General features: G+C 42.1%; 1 protein-coding gene across 1 annotated transcript in view; it reads left to right on the top strand.

Moving 5' to 3' along the window:
- Positions 1–23,124, top strand: part of DHX35 (DEAH-box helicase 35) — a 446,551-nt gene that overhangs the window by 43,467 nt on the left and 379,960 nt on the right. Inside the window, exons 3-4 of the mRNA XM_085619115.1 lie at positions 611–703; positions 19,721–19,798. Of these exons, the coding sequence (XP_085475241.1) occupies positions 611–703; positions 19,721–19,798 (171 nt within the window). The remainder of the gene's footprint in view (positions 1–610; positions 704–19,720; positions 19,799–23,124) is intronic.

Raw genomic sequence — 23,124 nt, 5'->3', positions numbered from 1 at the left:
ATTACTGGCATTCATTGTTCACATTTTTCCTAACCATTATGCCTTGTGTTGCATCCGTTTTCCAACCACATATTTGTGGGTTATATTAAATACCAGTCTAGCAAGTTTTCCCCTGTTTATAAAGATAGGAGTCTACTCTATTGGTTAATTTAGGTCACAAATTAGGAAGATTAGAACTTCAGCTACGCTCAGATATCTACGTAACTATGTAAAATACAAAAATCAGAAGTTTTCATGAAATGATATGGTACTGTACATTCTTGTCAGAAATTCTCTTGAAACAACCATGATACGTCTTAAAAGGATGAATTGAGTTTGGCGATAATATAAGTAAAAATTATATACCAGTGAAATTGAAGAAACCGTTCTGGATGTGAATATTTAAAATGCATAAGTTACAGTATCTTGTAAAGTTTCTGCTAAAAGAGTAAGTCTCTTCTGTATGTGACATTGAGACACCCATTTTCTGTGACATACAAAGGAAAGAAGGCTTGGTTTTCTAGTGACGCACATAGACCTTGAAACAAGATAAAAATAGAAACTATTCCACATCAACTTTCATTTGTGCGCTAATCACCCCTCTTTTCTGACATGACTGTCTACTTTGCAGCTCAGGAACCATATCTTGTACTTGGTGGAAAACTTTCAGACTGTTGTGATTGTTGGTGAAACAGGATGTGGAAAGAGCACCCAGATTCCACAGGTGAGCGTAACATTGGAGGAGAACCAATATTCTTGATTGCATTATGGAGTTTTAATATATTGTACATAGAATATGTATGGAGTGTTTAATCTTACAATGTAATTTGACCATGCTGCAAAATCCTTTGGTATATTCATGTGCGAAGATACCCCAGTGACGAAGGGAAGATTTTTGCAAAGGGCACCTCCCTCAGAATCAATTTTAAAAAATACAGCTGCAACAGCTACTCTTACTCCATCTTGTTTTGAGATTCTGCAGATGTGATAATTGCCTCTGAAATGAACATTGGATGTTACATACAATGTTGCGGCCCCCAGGACTATATGTTGGCTTAAAGGGACATACGAGTGATAAACTTCCCTGCCTCCCTGCATTTTTTAAGAAGGGTGGTTAGTTAGAGGGTGCCTAATGAGGGTCGGTTGATTGTAAAATGGAGTGTTGCTGGCGTTTTCTTTGTAAGGAATCTCCTTCTGGATTCAATCAAAGTTGGAAAGATTCAACTGTGTTTTATAGTGTACTCAAATGCAAACTAAGCTTCCTGGCGCAAGCAATGTAGTATATACAGAAATAAAAAATGACCAATTATGTTTTAAAAAAGTAGAAACAAATCGGTGTGCAAAAATGCATTAGTTTTCTCAGTCTCCAGCACACCTACTCCATATGCACATACAGGACACCATACATCCAACTTCTTTTCAATCATGCACTTCAAAAACCATATGCACATGTGAGCACTTTATGGCCTTCAAGGGTATGAAGATATATTTAAATACTACATTACAAAACAACAGTCACAATTCTAAGCCATAAATGAAGCAAATCGCCTGATACAGGTATCATGTATTCCATTCTTGTTTGTTTACATAGTATTGCATATTACATAGTTCTATGTACATAAAGAAATCTGTAACAGTGTGGGCTTCATTGTCTCAACCCTTCAAATGTTAGCAAACTAATTTCCAATCAGGTCACCTAATTTAGTTATTTCATCTGTGAGCCAACATGCCTTATTAATGACCAAACCAAGCTTGTGTAGTTTAGCTTGTATACATCTGAAGTTTTAGTTTTATGAATGCATATTTTCCAACCATACTGAGCTACCTCTAGCAATCTTGATTGATTCCAGGGTATAGGGCTAGGATCTAACACTTCGGATATTAGTGACTCCACACTATTGCGCCCGTTTATATATTTTACTTTATCTAGTCACTGGTCACTTAGTCAGCCTCACAACCTTTGAAGGTGTGTAGCAATGCAGTAGTTTTCAAAATCAGGCATTACCAGCCCTTCCACAGTCATAGACAATTGCAGTTTACACACAGCCACTTTCTACTTGCCCCCACCCCCAGCCAATTCCACTTTATTCCTGTCCCCACCACAAGCCAATTCTAGGAGCATCCTTTTCAAATTATTAAATATTAACAGTTTTACTGGTATGTTCACAAAAAATATAGAATTCTGAGTATGATAATGATTTTGAAAAGTGGCAGCCTGCCCATGGATGACAGGGCAACGTATTCCATAATTGAATGAGTTCCTTCATGCCTATCATTGTTGGCCCAGGTTACCCGCTATAGTGTCTGCATCTTCGTGAAAAACCTTGATTCTCATGTATTAAAAGTATGTAGTGCTCCATTTTATTGACATTGTGGGAAGGGTTTCCTCATCTAGGGTGGGCAGACGCTTTAGACATGATTTGTCGTTTCATTTTAATCCCAAGTGTAATCCAAAGCAATGAGGTTCGAGGTATGAAGTTAAATTGACATTGTTTTTTCTGATTTAAAGGATCTTAGAATCTGATTGCAGTGAGATAACTTGCATGTTGACGTGGAAAGAACCTTATCTTGCCAAATCTTCCCTTTTAATCATTACGGCCCTGGTTTCAATGTCTAGGGCAAACAAAAGAGGCAACAGGGCAACCCTATCTGGTACTCCTTTGTATTCGTCAAGCCTCTGAAATGATCTTGCTGTCCCAGACTTATGTTGCCTGGTCTGCCTATAGCAGCTTTATCTAAGTTCTAAATTTCTTTCCAAATTCCGTCTCTTCCATTAGTATGGACAAGAATTCCTATTCTAAGGCGTCAAACTCCTTTTCCAGGTTATTGATTATGTGATAGTCTTCGTATGTTTGGAAACATATTCCTTCCAAGGATAAAACCTGATTGGTCGGGGTGGATACATCCTGGCAAAATGCTGGATAATCTTTTAGGCAATATTTGTGCAAATATCTTATAATCTAAATTCAATAAAGATAACAGGCAGCATGATCCCATCTCCAAGGGGTCTTTTCTTGGTTTCAGGAGTGTTATTACTGTCACCTCTTTTATAGTCGGCTTCACAGTTCCTGCTTCTTTCATTGCTTGGCACATATCCTGCAGTCACGGACTAGCACACCTTGATAGTTGACATAAGACTCTTGCAGTAGGTCATCAATGCCCAGAGTGTTGCCACTGGCAACATCTTTTACAGCAGTACTCTCTTCTTCAACAGTAAAGGGCTTTTCCGTTTGCTCTTTTGCTCTGGGAATAATTTTACATTTCTTTAGGCATGCCTTAGGCTCATATTACCTTTGCTTTCTATTGAGTGCATTTAACATTGTCTTTACAGTGCTATGTAATGTTCTGGTAAGGGCTAGTTAATGTCGACCTGTGTTTTAGCTTTAGTATTCTCAGGTTTGTGTATTGCAATAAATGGTGTTTGTGTTCTTCCATTAATGGCCAGTCAGCAAGTAATCTCCCTGTTTTACCCCTTTCATTGTGTTTGTTTTGACTATGTGCACCCAGTTGCCATGCAGTCGAAGTCTCTCTAGGGGTTTTCTCTATTATTTTCTCATTTGTGTTGTTTAGGCCCACGTTTCTGCATTTGTTATGTGCAAGACCTTTTAGTGTGCCTTCTAATTTTATCACTTCCATTTCCAATATTTTCTTCACTCAATATGTCATAGCAGCACACATACCCGTTACTATCTCCTTGAATGCCTCTCATTTTGTTAGAGGGCTCCTGACTGTCCCTGCTTGTTCAGAAAAGAATTGTGTGATTACATTTGTAGGTGCGTCTCTATACGGTGCATCAATTAAGTGAGCCAACTATAACCACCACATTGGGATCCTCGCTATGTATCTACCCCATTGCATGGGGAACCTAATGTCCAAACAACTATGCCCATATCAAACTTAACCAAGTGTGTGTAGAATACATCTTGTATCAAAGATGCAAATGAGGTATTGAGTGAGAAGTGTTGCCTTTGATTCCTTTTCAACTGTGCCACTGATCACACCAACTCCAAATAATTGTGTGTGCCATCTCATTTTAGTCCTGCTGCCCCCTAATACTAACTGCCACCTCCATTCACATATTACCAACCCTACTTCTCTTGGGGAATTACCTGGGTAACTAAAACATTGTAGATATTAATCTTATTACCATGTACTGTTGAGAGGTGCACTCCCTGTACATCTGAATCACTACCATATCAGACTGTTGTGTCCATCCTCTTCATCCTCTGATCCTGAGTGTGCAGAATATGTATCTTATTCAAAGTTTTTAGCACAACTATTTGCAGTTATGTATGAGTTTGAAGCTCTAATCATATCTACTTTGGTTGCAGCTTTTTGCTCTGAATCTGATGTCAGTTTAGTTATTTGAGTTTGTTTGGTTCTAGTTCTGCTCTTTGATGTTTTTATGTGTTGTGGACTGGAGTCAGGCAGTGTTTTACAATTGTCATGAGCCCATTTGGTGGCCCATTCCCTTGCTTCTTGGCGCTCAGAAAAAAAATGTGTTTTGCCGCCCATTATGATCATGAAGATATACTTTATTTCAAATTTCTAAGCCTTTATTTTACGTCCAGAAAGGTGCTACGTTTAGCTTGCACAGCTGCCATCTAATTGGGCAAGGGAATTATTTAATGATTACCTATCCACTTTCAGCCCATTGCTCCTCATCATCTATGATAGCACGTCTCAGTGCCGATAATTAAATATATAGACCACTATGGAATGGGGAGGTGCCCCATGAGTGGGGCTGCTGGTACCTGTTGAGCTCTCTCACCAGTGAAGAATTGTGACAGACCGCCTGTTGCTGTCTTGTCCTTCAGCCGGGTCTCATTGAATGTTAACATGTTCAAGCCTTTGGTTCTCTTCAGAATTCCTACAATCCTGATATTATTGCTGAAGAACCTCACTTCCGCATTTTAGACTATGCTCTATGGCATACTTCGCAAAACCAAAGGAAATGATGGACGGAGTGTTGAACATTGCAAGCACTCACCCCCAGTCAACTGATCTGGGTTTAATCCACCACCGTTCTTTAGCCCACTCTGCCACCCCAGTTCAGACATGGCCATATGCAAATCAGTCTGACCCTGTGCCTCATGGGAACAGTCCAGCCCGCACTGCCAAGCCATGTCTTCCCTGGACCGGAAACAAGCTTCCTAGGACCGGTTTCTGGCATTTCAGCCGTCTTCAGCCAGGCTTGCTTGAATCCAGTGGCAAAGTGAACAAGGGACTCACGTCTGAGCATACCCTGCCAACTTATGGCGAACAAAGCAAAACCAAAGGAAATGATGGACGGAGTGTTGAACATTGCAAGCACTCACCCCCAGTCAACTGATCTGGGTTTAATCCACCACCGTTCTTTAGCCCACTCTGCCACCCCAGTTCAGACATGGCCATATGCAAATCACTCTGACCCTGTGCCTCATGGGAACAGTCCAGCCCGAACTGCCAAGCCATGCCTTCCCTGGACTGGAAACAAGCTTCCTAGGACCGGTTTCTGGCATTTCAGCCGTCTTCAGCCAGGCTTGCTTGAATCCAGTGGCAAAGTGAGCAAGGGACTCACGTCTGAGCATACCCTGCCAACTTATGGCGAACAAAGCAAAACCAAAGGAAATGATGGACGGAGTGTTGAACATTGCAAGCACTCACCCCCAGTCAACTGATCTGGGTTTAATCCACCACCGTGCTTTAGCCCACTCTTCCACCCCAGTTCAGACATGGCCATATGCAAATCAGTCTGACCCTGTGCCTCATGGGAACAGTCCAGCCCGAACTTCCAAGCCATGATGGATTAAACCCAGATCAGTTGACTGGGGGTGAGTGCTTGCAATGTTCAACACTCCGTCCATCATTTTCTTTGGTTTTTTGCTTTGTTCGCCATAAGTTGGCAGGGTATGCTCAGACGTGAGTCCCTTGCTCACTTTGCCACTGGATTCAAGCAAGCCTGGCTGAAGACGGCTGAAATGCCAGAAACCGGTCCTAGGAAGCTTGTTTCCGGTCCAGGGAAGACATGGCTTGGCAGTGCGGGCTGGACTGTTCCCATGAGGCACAGGGTCAGGCTGATTTGCATATGGCCATGTCTGAACTGGGGTGGCAGAGTGGGCTAAAGAACAGTGATGGATTAAACCCAGATCAGTTGACTGGGGGTGAGTGCTTGCAATGTTCAACACTCCGTCCATCATTTTCTTTGGTTTTTTGCTTTGTTCGCCATAAGTTGGCAGGGTATGCTCAGACGTGAGTCCCTTGTTCACTTTGCCACTGGATTCAAGCAAGCCTGGCTGAAGACGGCTGAAATGCCAGAAACCGGTCCTAGGAAGCTTGTTTCCGGTCCAGGGAAGACATGGCTTGGCAGGTCGGGCTGGACTGTTCCCATGAGGCACAGGGTCAGGCTGATTTGCATATGGCCATGTCTGAACTGGGTTGGCAGAGTGGGCTAAAGAACGGTGATGGATTAAACCCAGATCAGTTGACTGGGGGCTAGTGCTTGCAATGTTCAACACTCCGTCCATCATTTTCTTTGGTTTTTGCTTTGTTCACCATAAGTTGGCAGGGTATGCTCAGACGTGAGTCCCTTGCTCGCTTTGCCACTGGATTCAAGCAAGCCTGGCTGAAGACGGCTGAAATGCCAGAAACCGGTCCTAGGAAGCTTGTTTCCGGTCCAGGGAAGACATGGCTTGGCAGTTCGGGCTGGACTGTTCCCATGAGGCACAGGGTCAGACTGATTTGCATATGGCCATGTCTGAACTGGGGTGGCAGAGTGGGCTAAAGAACGGTGATGGATTAAACCCAGATCAGTTGACTGGGGGTGAGTGCTTGCAATGTTCAACACTCCGTCCATCATTTTCTTTGGTTTTTGCTATGGCATACTTCTTCATTTGCGTTGCAATCATTTGTTTTTGGATTTCCTTTGTCATAGGTTGTAGCTCTGCCAGAGTTTTTTCTAGTGTTTGAGACTCTCTCTGGCATTTCCTGTTGGTCTGCACCCACAGTAGGCTAAGATATGTGGCAACACCGTTAAGCTTTTGTTCTAACACATTCGTTTCTTGCCTATTCATTCTCTTTTGCCAGTAGATTTATGAAGATGTCATCTACCTTCGAGAGCCTTCTAGATTATGTTGCTCTGTACCTTCCCATTCTTGTGCTCTTGGTATTTCCAGCATTCAAAGTCTCTCGGTTAAGGCTCAGCACAGATTATTTTGTGCCAAGCCCACTAGAGTTCTGGCATGCCCCTTCTCCTATTGTAATCAAGAACTACTCACTGATATCCCTCTTCTATTTATGTCCTGATTTGGGTTTGTTTGTTGCTTCCTCATCTATGTGGTATGGGGCAGACCTCACTCCTCATGGAACAAATCTATGTGTAAATGTGCTCACACCCATATCACATGAATGAGGGCTCTCCGCTACTTTCTCGCTCCTCTGTCAGGGTGCACCCCGATACTGCTTCTGAGGCATAGCTCTTCGCTGCCCTGAGGGTACACCATGACAGTGGGCCTAGACCCGCCTCTTCACTTCTGGATGAACTTTGATACTTGCAGGAACTAGGAACTCTGAAGTGAAGGGTGAAAGAAAACGGATCTGGCTCCTTGTTTAAAGAAATTATTACAATCAGAAAAATACAGGTAGATGCAGCCAAAGTTCTGGCACGGTCGATGGTGTCAGATACAGCCTTGTAGAAAAAGCACCCCTGTTCTAGTCCATAATTCTGGTGTCATCTGAACACTGTTGCAAGAACCAGTTCTATGACTGAGTGGGAGAAAATCAACTTTAATGTCTGCAAGCACCCAGTAGATCCCAACAAATCATGCTGATTGATTATAACTTGGATCTTAATTCCTTTGGCTCTGATTGATCTTATAAAGATAGGTGAAAAATTTGCCAGAGTCTTTTTTTGTTACAGAACTATTGGACATTTTATGCATATTGATACTTCAGCCATAGAATTAAATTGCTGACCTGTTCCACTGTGTTCGTGGAGAGGATAAATGACTAAAGGAAATCAGGCAACTGTGCATGCTGCTGAAAGGGGCTGGGTTTAGAAAAGCATTAAGGTAAATGTTAAGCTATCCTTTTATTTTGGTCAAAGCTATTTGGATAAAATATTTCTAACGGCATGTTGGGCACTCACTATCATTACACCAACAAATAGACTGACTTGAGACAATTAGCAAAAAAACAAATTTAAAACTGTGCAAAAGTGAACTCCGAAAAGAAATTGATGACTTATGTTTCATAAATAAATCATTTCAAAGGAATGTTAATAATAATATGCTCTGCAACATTTTATGAAGAAGGATGTCGTATATATTTCTTAGTGTAGAACTCCTAGTGAAGCAATGCAAAACCTGCCCTGCCAGTCTAAAAGAAGAATAGAGAGGGTGGGACTGGATCAATCTTGGCAACATATTAGAGGTAATGAGAATGTTTGATATGTGTGCAAGAGTGAGCAGGGGTTACGACAGTAACACAGGACCAGAAGATCTTTACACATGAGAGCTTAGCATTTCATTAGAAGAGTGATTTGAAAGTTGGGGGTGAACAGAGAGCCTCATACACTATAGTTTACAAGACGATGCAAAGTACATGCAATGCGAGTATCACCAGATTTGTACAGTTGGTGACACGGATTAAGGCATGCTTACTATGTGTCGTGATCTACAATAGAGTATGTGTGAAGTCTGATCAGATTTGATATGCTTTGTAGTTACTCCCACAACCTTGTGTGCCTCTGCCGGAAAAGAGACCATTAATCTATGTAGGCAAGTCCTCAAAATAACTGAACGAGTTTGCCTTTCATGGTTGCAAAACATCTAAATATTACCTTGTAGTGCTGCTGGGAATTATTGTAGTAAATACTTATTTAACTAAAAGAGGAGAATGCTCAGTAAGGTGGAGTTCTGCCGTGCTTTAGTCCCAATTTTAATAATCAAAATTTGTTTTACAAATTGACTGCTTCATAACTCTGAATTGAACATTAACATATTTTAATAATTACGGATGATTTATTGCCCTTGCGCACCTATCTTCATGCTGATTGGGTATTGAGTGAAGCACTGTTTTGAATTGTATGCCACTCGCCCAGTCTGCCTTTGATGATATATCATAAATATATGGACGATGTCCACGCCTCCACCTAATTATTGACTTGGTGGCCCAGAGTGCAAATAATTGATGTTCTTTGACAGGTGCATGTTGGTAAGTCAGTGAAGCAATATGTAGGTAATTATACCCTTGTCAATAAGGGAACAGCATGCACTTATGTTTATTAACTTAATTTAGATTCTGAAGGAGACTGCAGACTTATGCTGGCCTGCAGGATGATTCTCCCCAAGCAGTAGATGGACACCCATAAAGTTCTTGGATAGCTTATTTCTTCATTTTCAAGCTATCAGGTGGTCGGTGCCCTATAGACCAACAAAATAAATTTTATTTGGTATAGTTGAGTTCGCACGTGTATCAGACAGTCAGTCAAACTCTCTTTATTTCGGTAAAATACCATAAAAGAAGCAAAGATATGAGATAGACATCGCTCATGTCAATAAAGAGACAGGGTAAAACATGGGGTAAGACTTGACATTACAGTTGGAAAATGACAGTCAATAATAAGTTAAAATGCAAGCAACAAAAAGTTAAAACAGGTATCATACAATTGAAACTTACATTAAAAAAAAATACTTTCCAACCACGGAGAGATTAATGTGCTAATCAGGCAAGATCCCCTGTCTAAAGTGCATGTGCATTATAAAAAGGAAAAGCAATCATTAACAGCGGACAATTATAAAAAATCAATTAAAAAAATCAATGATTCCTCACTCTCCATGAATCTTCAGGTCAACAGGACGGTGTCCACCTGTTGGGGAGTCATCAAGACCTTGAAAAGAATCCTTCATTATTTGTCCCCGCAGGCACGTAAACAGACAGTGACTGCCCTTGTAGGCTCTAGGTTAGATTATTGTAATGCACTATACGCAGAGTCCAATAAATATCTTATTCAGCGCCTCCAGCTGGTGCAGAACGCAGCTGCCAGATTTGTTTTGTCTCTTCCTAAGGATGCCTCTGCTACTCTGGCCAGGAAGAATCTACACTGGCTTCCGATTACTTTTAGAATCTCTTTTAAACTTCTCTGCCTTACTTATAGAGCCCTGCAGGCTGGCCCCACAGATGCTCTGGGATCCTTGCTGACCCGCTACATCCCGAGTAGGCATCTCCGGTCCTCAGATTCCAATCAGCTGGCAGTCCCTCGCTTTAAGAAGGTCAGATGGGGGAGTAGAGCTTTTTCTATCGTTGCACCTATACTCTGGAATGATCTCCCTTTGGAGATCAAGTCGCAACCCTCTCTGGCCCTTTTCAGGAAGGCTCTTAAAACTTGGTATTTTATAAAAGCCTACCAGTAAGCTCTTTTAGTTTTTTATTTTATTTTTTAAGTCAGTTTTATCTGGTTAGGCGCCTTGACGCCCTTTGGGCTAAGTTGCGCATTATAAATCCACATTCATTCATTCATTCATAAGATCAATCATCACAGTAGAAACAAGTGAACGGCAATCAAGCGTGTGCATTAGACAAAAAGAAAAAAGGATAGAGGCTGTTCACATCTTCAAGTTAGATGGCCAGAAAAGTGCTTAAATAGACAGGGCATCACTACTGCAGTTCTCAATGGTAGGCCAGGGGGCTGTCTGTGCCCTCCTTCTGATTGCCCATGGGGGACCTAAAACTTTCTCCATTGCGCACACAAAACGTTGTGATGAATCAGATTTCAGTATGCGCATGGCTTCTCTAAAATCTCTGGTGCCAAGTTGCCTGCAAACAGGAGTCAACCGTTTACTCCTAGGTTTAGTGTATACTGTACAGGCAAAGTGAAAATGGCCAAGGGTTTTGTGCAGGCATGGACAACAGGGGCAGCCCTTTTGCTGTGCTCTATTGGCCAACCATGAGTTTGTAAAAGCATTAACTGGTAAGCTGCCATGCCTAAACTGGTAATACAGCTTCCTATCAGCCAGCACTTTAAATATATCAAGGTAGCTTTCAAGAGTGCGGCTGATTTTAAAATCTCTGACTCTTTCAGTCAATCTGAGCTGGGAGCCATCTAGGTATGCTTTAGACTCAACCCAATCCCAATATAATAACTTAATCTGCCATCTATTCAGGGTTGGAGGGCAGGCAGTGCTATGGCTAGAGAGGCCTAAGCATGACATAAAGCTTTTGTCATATTTGATCCAGCCTATATTATTCGCACTGTCTAAAGCACAGACCTCCTCAAAGGCCACAGCATAAGTTTACAACTCTGGGGTGGAGACCATCTGCTGCCAGAACAACAGGGGGCGAAGCTTGCTAAATCACTAATGGGTTTGATGCCCATGTCGAGCAGGAGTGGGCATAGGGGTGTACTTTGCGGGAGAGAGGTCAGGTTACTGAGGAACTTGTTCTCCTTGGTTGTCAAGTCACTTGCTCTTTCAATACCCCAATGCTCAGCTCCATAAAGAGCACTGCTCACGGCCTTCCGGCTATAAATTTTCAAAGCTGGTGCAATAGGCTTAGTGTAAGAGAGGCAGTGCTTCTTACGTAGAGCTCCAGTTACCTGGGAAAACTTGAGATAGGTCGTGTTGAGATGGTTCTTCCAGGCCATATCCTCCGATAATTTAATTCCCAGGAAATCAAAGGAGCTCACTCTCTCTAGTGGAGTACAGCCTAGGAACAATTTTCCCTTAAAGGACTTATGGGGATTCAATAGCATGAGCTTAGTTTTAGATGTATTGATTTCCAGCCCCCTTCTGTTGCAGAAGAGCTTGATTTGATTTAGAAGTTTTTGCAAGCCCATTGGGGTCTTCGGGGCGAGAAGAGTATCGTCTGCGAACAGAAGGGTGGAAATTTTCTGCTTGGCTAAGGAGGGGGCGTACGCAAGGGTGGCTGATAGAAGTTCGACAACACCATTAATATAAAGTGTAAATAGGGTTGAGGCCAGAACTCAGCCTTGACGGACCCCACGCTGTACTCCACTGGGGTCAGTAACCTGTCCCTGGCTACCCCATCTGACCATGGCAAAGTTCTCTTCATGAAGCCTGACAAGAAGTGTGAGAATACTCAGCGGCATACACATATCCCTGAGCACCCGCCATAATTTGTCCCTGGGAACGAATTCAAAGGCAGATTTCAGATCTATGAATGCGATGTATAAGCTCCCTTTGCCCAACAAAACTACCTTCCAATAGATCATAAGGAGACGAAAGACCTGATCGACTGTGCCAGTTTTCCATCCAAAGCCGCTTGGAGGGAAGAGAGAATGTCATTTTCCTCCATCCAATCCGTAATTTTCTCTAATAGCGATCAACAGAGGACTTTCTGGACACAGTCAATCAGGCTGATTGGTCGATAATTGGAAGGGTTAGACCTGTCGCCCTTTTTAAAGATTGGAATCACTTCCGACCCCTTCCAAGATTCTGGGATCCTCCCTCCTCCCGCAATGTCATTGGCCAGGGTCAAGATGTATGTTGCCCAGTTTTCCCTATCAGAGCGGAAGAGACCTCCTGCGATGCCGTCCGGCCCAGGGGCTTTGGCGGGTACAATTGCATCCAGAGAGGTCAATATTTCATCTCTGGTGAATACAAGGTCATATTTATTTATTTATAAAGTTTTATACTACTGGTTCACTATCAAAGTTTTTAGGGATTGAGTACAAGGCTCCAAAGTGATTTTGCCACTCAATAGCTGGAATGTTATTGGCCAGGGGTGGGGACCTTTCATTATTGCCCTTACCCACAAGTGTCCAAAACAAGCAAGATGGATTCCCCAAGTTCTTCCCACCTCCTTTCTTCCTATTCCCTCTTGGCCTTATGTTGTGCCAGTTTGTATTGGTCCCTTAGTTCTCGGATAAGCGGGATATCCTTTCTCCTTAGGGCTAGGGACAGATGTTTTTTCAAGGATCTGCACTCTTTTGAAAACCACACAGTTTTTTTGGTCGATTTCACCTGGTTGGGGCAGGCCTTGAGTGGTGGAACAATGAAATTTGTCACCAGATGGTTAAAAAACGAGGAATGTAGAGCACTGCAGCCAGTTGGTGTGGTCGTATTGTTTGTCTGGGGAAATGACACACCTAGATGGTTTTCAGGATCCCTTTTTAGAGTACTGAGTTTGTGTTCATCCGCCACAATTATGGGCCATTTGAGCCGGCGTTTGTCGTTCGAGGGAGTCACCTCCCTTGCGGCAAAGAGAACGGGAGCAGGCCTATTCATTTCACCCAACTGGTGCTCCATTGTCAGACTCAGAGGGTTGTGGTCACTCTCACATGTCTGAGTTGTCGACATGTCTAATACAATGGGCCATAGCTTAAGGTCCACAAGTATATAGTCTATCCTGCTTGATCCATTTGGCCCAACAAAAGACATTCTCCCTTTTTTATTGGAAATGGTCCTTTTGTTTACAGCCCGAAGCCTGTGTGCCAAAGTTAGGGAAGTCAGCTGGAGGGCTGCTTGTGTCCACTTCTTTAATGGAGGTAACTCCAAAGGAGGAACCAGCCATTTGTTGTCCTCTTTGTTAACTTCGAGGATATCTTCCCTATCAAGGAGCTCGAAAGTTACATTGAAGTCACCTCCAACAATCAAGTTCTAGGCAGCCTGGTTTGTGTCCAGTACCTGTATTAGGGCCTGCAGGGTTGGTGAATTACCTGCTCTGGGCTCCTTGCATAGACATTAAAAATGCAATGCACTTGCCCAGTGTGCCTTTAAGTCTAAGTAGGGAGCTCCTCATGGGCACAGTTTAGTGTGGTATTAATCAAAATGAGGAGCCCTCCAGTAGGGTGGCCATGTTTAGAGGGGATTGCTGGTTTGTGGAAAGTTACAAAACCTTGGATACAAATGGGGCTCAAACTCCAGGTTTCCTGCAGGATGCAAATCTCGTGTGAATTAATAAGCTCGAGCCAGTGTGGGAGATCTGGTTTCCCCTAATGCCCGCCACATTCCATGAAACTATTTTTAGTTTCCTAACATCTATAAGAGTATCATAAATATGATCTCTAATTAGCACCTTAGACTTTAATCTCTAACATAGTGGGGAAGGGTGGAATATGTGTGGTATCTAAGATCTGCTCGTCCTTCTTCAGCCTGGCTTTCTCCAAGAGAGGGTTGAGGCAAATTAGCAGCAAAGCTTGTACTGTGTTTTCCCATTCAATTGCTCTGTCATTATAGGTACCAATTAAGGCATTGTTAATCAAGCAGAGGTTTCTACAATCGTACATTTTTAAGAAGATGAAGAATTCTGAAGTGACTTTGTTGCCCTTCCCTTTTAATACAATTTTGGAATTTACCACTTCCTTTGGTGAGGAATCTCACTTCTCTCCAAGAACCCCCTCCAATCCAGTCTCAAAGCGGCAGATAAAGAACATTTCACAGTTCTGCCATTTGCATTTGACCACATGACCTCCCTTCAGCAGTAGAGTTCTCAAGAAAGAAAAAACATATTATGGAGAACGTTTGGATTTCAGAAATGTGGACTGAAGAATGTAGTGTGACATAGAGTAAACATGTGATGCATGTATGGACTTTGACATGTTTGTGCTTTGTCCTAGCTCAATTGGTGAGCTGGGTAAAATTGGAGACTATTGAAGCGTCTGTACAACTAAGTGGATTAATTATCAAGCCAACTGGAATGAATTGTGAGACTTTCTCTGCCTTCATGTTCATTGTTCTGTGTAGACGATTTGCTAGCAGCTAATGTCTCCTCTCTTGGGGCTTTCACAAGCTTTTGAAGGTTTGGAGTGGTAAAAATTGTCAAATGTTTTTGCTCCCACCAAAGGTATTTTGTGGTGGCCCATCTTGGGGGGATATTTACCTCGGATAGAGACTGTTCTGGATTGGTCTTACGAGTCTGTAGAAACCCTAGGAAGAGCATTGTTGTGCGTTATTCTATATTACTGCGTGAAATACTCTTACTGAGAGACTGGAGGACATTGGCTGGATTACTTTATTGCAGCTGCCTGCCTCTTGCCATCCAGTCTTACCTGGCAACCCCGGACCATTCTCTATTGCAGACAGGTTTTCCAGACTCTTCCAGCAGTCAGGAAGAACTGCGTTTGCTCTCCCAGGTAGTGGCAACCCAGTATGAGATCTCAGCTTGCTTTGGAGTTTGCTATAGGACTATTTATCTCCAAGTTCAAGGCCCTCCTCTTAAAGAGAGGCCAAGACAAGTGAGATTTTTTGTCGGCTCCTTGCAATTCGTGATATCTCCGAGCCATGCTCTATTACTCTGCCATGGTTCTGTCGGGTATAACCACACAATTACTTTGCTTTGCAATAGGATTTGAAGAAAGCTGAATATATCAATCGACAAAAATGTTTAGGTCCTTTTGTCAGCGTCTTAGTAAATGACAGCCGGAATATATCACGGTAAACGTGATATATTCCGTTATAAATGCGCCAACGCCGCGCATTGACGAAAGGTGGCTGAACGGCAGGATTTATTACTGCTCCCACACGTTTACCGTGATATATTCCGGCTGTCATTTACTAAGACGCTGACAAAAGGACCTAAACAACATTCCTTTCAAATTAAGTCTGACGGTGGCTCCACATTCGGCTGAGCTTCATAACCAGCCTTTATCTACCGTTAAGAATCCCATTGGATGAGTGATTCTACTCTACACCGCGCCAATCAAAGGCCCGCCTAGACTGTTTGTTAGGTTGCCATTGTGTAATTTTAGTCCTGATGAAGACCCGCATGACGATCTAGGATCGCATATATAGGGTTGAAACGTCGACAACACTGAGGCCCAGTCCAAGACCTTGTTTCATAAAGAATTTAAGTCATCTCTGGAAACAGTGTCATTGCCTTTCTTTATACTGGTCTGTTTTACTGTGTATATATTTTTTCTATTCACTCTGTATATATTACGCACCAATTGTGTCACTTATGTCACTATGTCACTTGCTCACAAATTCACTCGAATGTTCACAACTTTGGCAGCCTTTTATTGCTAAAAAGAATTATATGGGTGTTAATATAAATGGTGCAATTTATATATAAAGAATATCTAATCACCCAGCAAATCTGACTCTACGCTGGTTTGTGCATTCTCTTTTGTTTTCATGTGTTCTTCTTAAATGTCATTTGTACTTAATTTTTTTTTTTTTTTTTTGTCGATTGATATATTCAGCTTTCTTCAAATCCTATTGCAAAGCAAAGTAATTGTGTGGTTATACCCGACAGAACCATTGTACTTTATATAATCTATACCCAGGTTCTGAGGGACACAGGGTCACCCCATTGTTTATGAAATCTATTACTCTGCCAGTCACGACACTTTCTTGCCTCCTCCTGAAAGTCCTGTTCAGTCATAGCAGTTTTCTCTTTAGTTCTCTGTCAGCTGTCTGCCTCTGGAACGCAAGATCGCTTTGCATTAAACACATTAAAACACAAAATACATTTCCACTGTTGCTGCCTGCTGACCCTCTACAGCTTTGTGTCTTCTTTCTCTCACTCTCCTCGCCTCTCCTGCCCTCCTGGGGATGTTGGTCTCCTCTTTCATTCTAGGGGATTTCTGTCCGCCACTAATCAAACCTTTCATATAATGTCTTGCTTTGAATTTAATTTGATTTATCTAAATCTTATCCTTTTTTCTTTCTGATTATCTGTAGAGCTCAACTGCCTTGTTTTTTTGTCGAACTGAATATATTGTGTCTTGCCTCTTGAACAATACCTCACTCTTTCTCGTTCATGATTTTAATTTTAAAGTTGTTGTTGACTCTTTTATGATTCCTCTCCACATTCATACCGAACCTCTCAATCATACTTGTCTAATCTTTTCACCTTCTTATAGCCCAGGTGACACCCAGGATATTATATTCTTCCTTCAGAACTTCCCTTTTTTCTCTTCTACACTGCCCTTCTTCTGATCACTTTTCCTTTCCACTACTTTATCTGCTTCCATTGTTTCTCCTCAATCTGTTTCTCCTACCCCCCAGTTTTTCTGGGGGCTGAAATTTGGAAAATATCTCTTCTGCCTCACTAGCTTCCGCCACTCTTAGTGCATTACTCTCCATTTCCGGATTCTCCTCCCTCTGTCTGAAGGTGCCTCTTCTTCACTTACTGTCCTAATGACTGTCCTCCCTCCTTGACTCTCTTGCGCCTCTTAAACTTTTTCAACCCACTCGATCTGCTCCTCAACCTTAGCTCACACTTGAACATCCGCCATTATGTACACCTGTTTGTCACTCCCAGCGGCTTTGACCCAAGCATGGCGATTCTGCTCTTTTATCTATGTTTTGTCAGGTCACAGCTAATATACACTTCACCTTAGAGCTGCCAAAGAATCCTTTTTCCAAAACCATATTTCAAAGCAGGCAGATGAGTCTTACAATGTTGCCTGCTCTCCAATGTTAATCAATTCTCTCTAACTTTTCTAACCTGACACATCTTTTCTCATATTCAGCTAATTATTTTGCTATATACTTTCCTTTTAAGATTTCTAATATTCATCCTTGCTTTTTTCCCTTCTTTGTTTCTCTACCTCTTTCTGCCATGATAAGTCCACCTTTAACTTTCCCACTGTCTCAAAATTTTTTTTCTTCCATGACTTGACTCCTCCTGCACCATTTCTGAAGCAGGAGTTCTCTCTATTCTCTCCATAGCTAGGCCTTCAATTTCTTCTTCTGGAATCTTTTTTTCTTCTTTTAAAACTACAGCCGTTGTGCCTCTTCTAAAAATAAAAATAAAAAAAATAAAGAAAGAAACTTCAGACACATTTCTTCACTTTTCTTTTCTTACCAAAAATCTTAAGCATCCTTTTCTCCTGCATCTGACGATTTTTTTCATGCTCTATCCCCCATGTTCTGTTCAGTATGATTACTGGCTTGGCCGCTTCTCAGAAACCGTGCTCTTCTCGGCCTAACACCACAGATTACCCTGCCCGTTTGTCTTGCTTCTGCTCTATATGACTGCTTTTTCTCTGTCTCCTGGAAGGGATCCATGCTTTCTCTTTAGTAACTGCACCTCAAGGTTCCTTGAGGTTCTATTTTTTTGTCCCCTTCTTCTGTTTCTGTACACCATTTTTCTGTCCTCTAACATTTTGTCCTAAGGCTTCGAGTCCCTCATTTATGCTGATGATTTCCAAATATTTTTTCATTTTTCTCTTTCGCAGCTCCTCTTCAGGAGCATGTCTCTCTGCTATCCAGAACTGCATGGCCACTCTTTTCTTTTTAAAGTGAACCTGAGAAAGACTGAGATTCTGCTTTTCCTACTCATTTCACTTCAACGGTGCCTCTAACACATTTCTTCTTTTTCTGATTCTCTTCTTGTAATCTGGATTTCTTTCGCCTTTGCCCTCAGATTGCCCCATTGTCATATCTTTCTGTTTTCAGTTGTTCAGTGTCTGCACTATTATTCTTTCTTCTTTTTTTGTAGCGTCTACTGTCACTCTTGTCCTGTCTCAATTATTACTCTTCTCTGTACGTAGACCTGCCTGTTCTCGTCAGTCTACACAGGACATTTAGATTTGCCTTTTGTTTTCTCTTGTAAATTTTGCCTGTTGTATTATTTTTAAATGCTATCACTTTTTCTGAACCAACATATGTTCTCCTCTGTCCCCTGCATTCTTCTCCGTGCCTATTGTCCACTCCTCGACCTCCTTGTGCTCTTTCATTTTTCCGCTGTTTTGAATTACTGGCTGCCACACTATGAAATCAACTTCCGTTAACCATCAGGGGCCATTTTGTACATAGTGCCCTGGGGGCGCAACAGGTGTTTGAACTCGCTTTGTTCTCCTTCAGAGCACTATGGTATTACAGAAGGAGTTGTAGAAACTTGTGCGTCCCCTTCTTAATACTGATACTTTTGGTGCATGTGTAGTGCAAGAACTATCTTCAGAAGACGTTCTCTCATTTGCATCAGGACACGGGCCCATGCAAAGGATGGACTCACTTTGCCTCTGCTCCGTAATATGAATGCAGGTGAAGAGGCAAATTGGCCTTTAGAAGGCGCTGTGACAAAATGTGGGGAACTGTTAGAGCGCCTCCTGAGGGCAATCCTCTTGAGAAGGCAAATGGGCATTTCATGGACTCTCCATAGTTCCCCTGCAGGCGGCTGCACCTACTCACTGCACCCACTTGCACGGGCATCTCTGTGCCCTTTTTAAAGTGCATGTGGGTTGTTGCCAGCACAGAGAAACGGTGAGTTGTTTTGAAACTGCTGTTCTGTATTACAGTGAATGTGCTGCCCCCAGGGCAGGGCGAGTTTGTGACTGCCCAGAGACCAGCACATTTATCAATTTATCATATTAGGGCACAATTCTCTGTTTGCGCCAAGGCGCGCCTGTTAAAAGGTGTGCCTTGGAGCTAACAGGGAATTATGCCCTGACTGTAATACTGCTCCAGATTAGCTTAAACTTTCTCATGCTCTTAAAGTTATAATTCTTAACACTGGCTGCAGCCTGCCTGATCTGCTTTGTGGTGCAATTCATTGTATTGTTAGATAAAAGCACTGTATTAAATCAATCGAAAAATTAAGTAAATTTGAATACTGATTTAAGAGTCTAACTGATAGAATGTGTTTCTCCTACGGTATCACCTCACCTTACATGTTGTTTATATTGCAGAGCCAGTCTGTACAAACATTGGTCAATAAGTTAAGCACTGTAAAGCCCAGTAACACCTCTTGGCGTACAGCACGCTCTGTAAACAATAAAATCTTTGTATGTTGCTGATAACTAATTTGAACCAAGTTATCTCTTGACACATTTTCTGTTTGTTTGTTGCTTTTGCAGTACCTAGCGGAAGCTGGATGGGCGGCAGAGGGACGAGTGGTGGGTGTCACTCAGCCACGAAGAGTCGCTGCAGTCTCTGTAAGTTCTTAAGACTTCACATAACCCCTTGGACATTATAAGAAGTACACACCACAGCTTTCACTTCTCATAAACCAGTGCTGTCCAACATAAGTCGAGAATAGCCAAATTCATACCTAATTTTTAAGATATTCAGATAGGGCAGATTTACATTAAATTAATTTAAATAGACTAATACAAAATTAACTAGTTTATGTGATGGAAAGTTTCAGTTCTATTAAGGACATGAAGGCGAGGATTATGCTGTCTTTCCCGCACAGTGTGAATGCCAGTTTCCTATCTTGAATATTAAGGAGCCTTTTTTTTTTAAAAGAGTTGACCTGCAAGTGAGTGTGTCTTCATCCTATGGGCAAATTTGGTTTATATATTGCGGCAATCCTGCCGTGAAGACTGCACCACCAACAAAATGGAATATGGGGCCACTGATTTGAACTGTTCTTATCTAGGAGTGGCACTTGCAGGAATACGTAATTAGAAAACTGGCGTCAAACTGCGAGGCCCACTGAAGGGCTAAGAATTATTGTATAATTAAATGGTAAAATGGTGCACACCTACTGAAAGGTAAAAAGTGATAGGGGCACTACATGTCTCAGCATGGTAGTTCATTTTACTTACTTGTGAGGCCCACCTGAGGACCGGACTTATATTCGGCATGCAGACATAAGGGTGCCTCTGAAGTGTTTGTGAAAGCTTTACTGGAGTTTGTGAACAAGGACTGTGAGGGTCTGAAATGCGCCAGGCATGAGAACAGAATCGCAGTGTGAATGCTGGTTTTCTGTCTTGGATATTAAAGAGCCATTTTTGAAAAAAAGTTTTTGGGTGAAAAATCAAGTAAGTTAAAGAACTTTTTAATAAGATTGTTTAATGGAGAGCACTCACCAGTATTTTTTACACTTTTTAAATTTTTCCTCCAATTTTTACATTTTATTGTGGGTGGCCTGGAGTTGCAGTAGGGGCCTATTTTGCATGAACTTTTTAATTTTTTTCTGCGGGAAAAAGTTAGCAAATTTTTGGAGGGATGTGGGTCTGGGTTTAAAGTACTTTTTCTCCCTTTTCCTGTGTGTTGTTCGGAGTGTGAGCAACGGGATATGCAATTTTCGCCTGTTCGGAGAACTCCACGGTATCTCAGAGTTTTTTATGTAACTCTGTGTGATTCTGAAGAGTGAAATTCCACAAGTTCCACCCAGTCCTACTCGTACCACGTTGATGTGGCAATCCTCTGGAGGGGAAGAAATCTCTGAATCGAGTTGTGCTTTTCAGTGACATCTTCTGGAGCCCTGATTTCTGATGGAGGGGGGCTAGGAAATGAGGCGCCCGGTCGAGCGCACCCTGCCACAGCGAGGTCCGATGAAAACCTTGGGATTACAGATCCATTTAATAGTGGCCTGAGCCTTGTCAAGGCAGTTGAATATTGCAACAAATTTTCCTAGCTCTTTCATCAACATGTCGCCCAGCAGGCCCCTTTGTGCCACTGCCCACGTCTCGAAGTTGCAAGATCCCTCAGCTTAGGGTCCACTTTAATAAGGAAGAATCTGCGATACTCAGTGGACAGAGCTCATTCAAAGTGTACGCAGCCTGGGTCACTGTCCCATGTGCACACTTCAGTGTGTATGCCAAAACTATTTGATAAATATACCATACAGACCCCAGAAGACTCCAAGCCAGGCAGGAATCAGCAAACTCCATGATTGGCATGCTGCTCCAATGAAGTTTGACTCAGTTGGAGCAAGCCTATCGCAGAGATAGAGATGCGTGCATTTCCCTGAGAATGCCCACAGCGCCCTCTGCAGGTTGGAGGACATGTCTGCATCCTGCGGCCCTGCGTAGTTGAATCATCGGCTATAGGCCCTGTTACGGAGCAGCTAGTTCTCTCACGGGATCGTAAACTTGTAGGGAGTAAAAGTATACATGCAATAACACCAACAATGTAATGCAGAGGATAAAAACTAGATCTCATGCTGAGACCAGGAGGAACTTACCTGAATGGCTGCAGAGCAGTTAAGAAAGAAGGAGAGTGACAGAGAGGAAGGACTGTGTAGTGTGCCCCTTGTCTTTGCCTGGACTTTCACTGTTTTTTCTTTCTTTCCCTAAGGTTAATGGGAAAGGTAGTTTTAAAGTGTTATAATCTTGGTTGCTTTAAAAAAGCAAAAGCAAAGACAGACCGGGTAATCTGTGTCTCCAGTCCTGACAGAGAATTGTGTTGTTGTGGTCCTTGTTTTCTTTAGTTGTTTACGTTATTGAATTGGTATCTGTATATCTTCACCCTTTGGGTCGAATTGTCTTCAGAAACTAGTAGGAATATTTTTCAAATGTTCAAATTGAAAGATAGTGAGGTTTATAATAAGAGCAGTGAAGAATCATTTTTATAGCTTGTGGGCTCAGTTGTGAGGCTTTGTTGCACTGTTAATTACACTTTATTACTCAGCTAAATGGTATTCTTTTCATTAATCTCCAAAGAAGGTCTAATAGGTATGCGTGTAGTAAAAAATAAAACAAAACATAGCTGTGGGTGGCTATTGTTGAATGATATTGTTCATACTGTTATAATTTTTTGTTAGTTCCAATGTGGTTGTCGCGGTTAGAAGCAACATGTTGGCCATCTTAGTACTATAAACAATGGTTCCCTATGTACAATACCATTCCAAGATGGCTGCCTGGTTTTGAAGCAGTGGCTGTTCAAGATGCAACACATACGCCTCGAATGAGCAGCAAGTGAGGGGCCCAGTAGCAAAGTCTGGGGAGCTGCAGTACGTTGTAAGAATTTATAATAACATTTTAAAAATTAGAAGGGGTGAAATGAATGGAGACCCATAAAATTGGAAATCCAAACGACTGGCCAACCAGCTGTGACACTGAATTGGAATCATTTTGAAGTAGAGGTGCATTTGGTTGGGCAGTTGAGCCAATGGCTAAAGTGGGCGGGCTCTTTATCCCATGCTCTATGGTTTTATGGATGGAAACAGAAGCTTTGATTATGATTTAGGTACTAAATGCAGCATGCTTGAGGTCCAAATACGCTATTTACCACATGCGTAAAATAAGACATGTGGTAAATAACCAGTAACCGGTATGAGAGGTCATTAAAAACCAGCAGAAAATACCACCTTCAAAAACAACCAGTCAAAAGAAGGTGCTAAAAATTCATGAAAGTTTACAGAATGAAAGAAAAGCTGTAAAACAAAATAAAAATGTAACGACCAACACAATAATAAAAAAAACACAGTATATGCATTGTTTGACCTGACAATAATAAAACCGCGCACACACACACACAGCTCCTCCCCCAAATACCCCCCCAGACCCAGATTAACAACCAGGGGCAGGTG

This window comes from Triturus cristatus, chromosome 7 (assembly GCF_964204655.1).
Source record: "Triturus cristatus chromosome 7, aTriCri1.1, whole genome shotgun sequence".
Lineage (NCBI taxonomy): Eukaryota > Metazoa > Chordata > Amphibia > Caudata > Salamandridae > Triturus > Triturus cristatus.
This window is presented reverse-complemented; position numbering and strand designations above follow the sequence as displayed.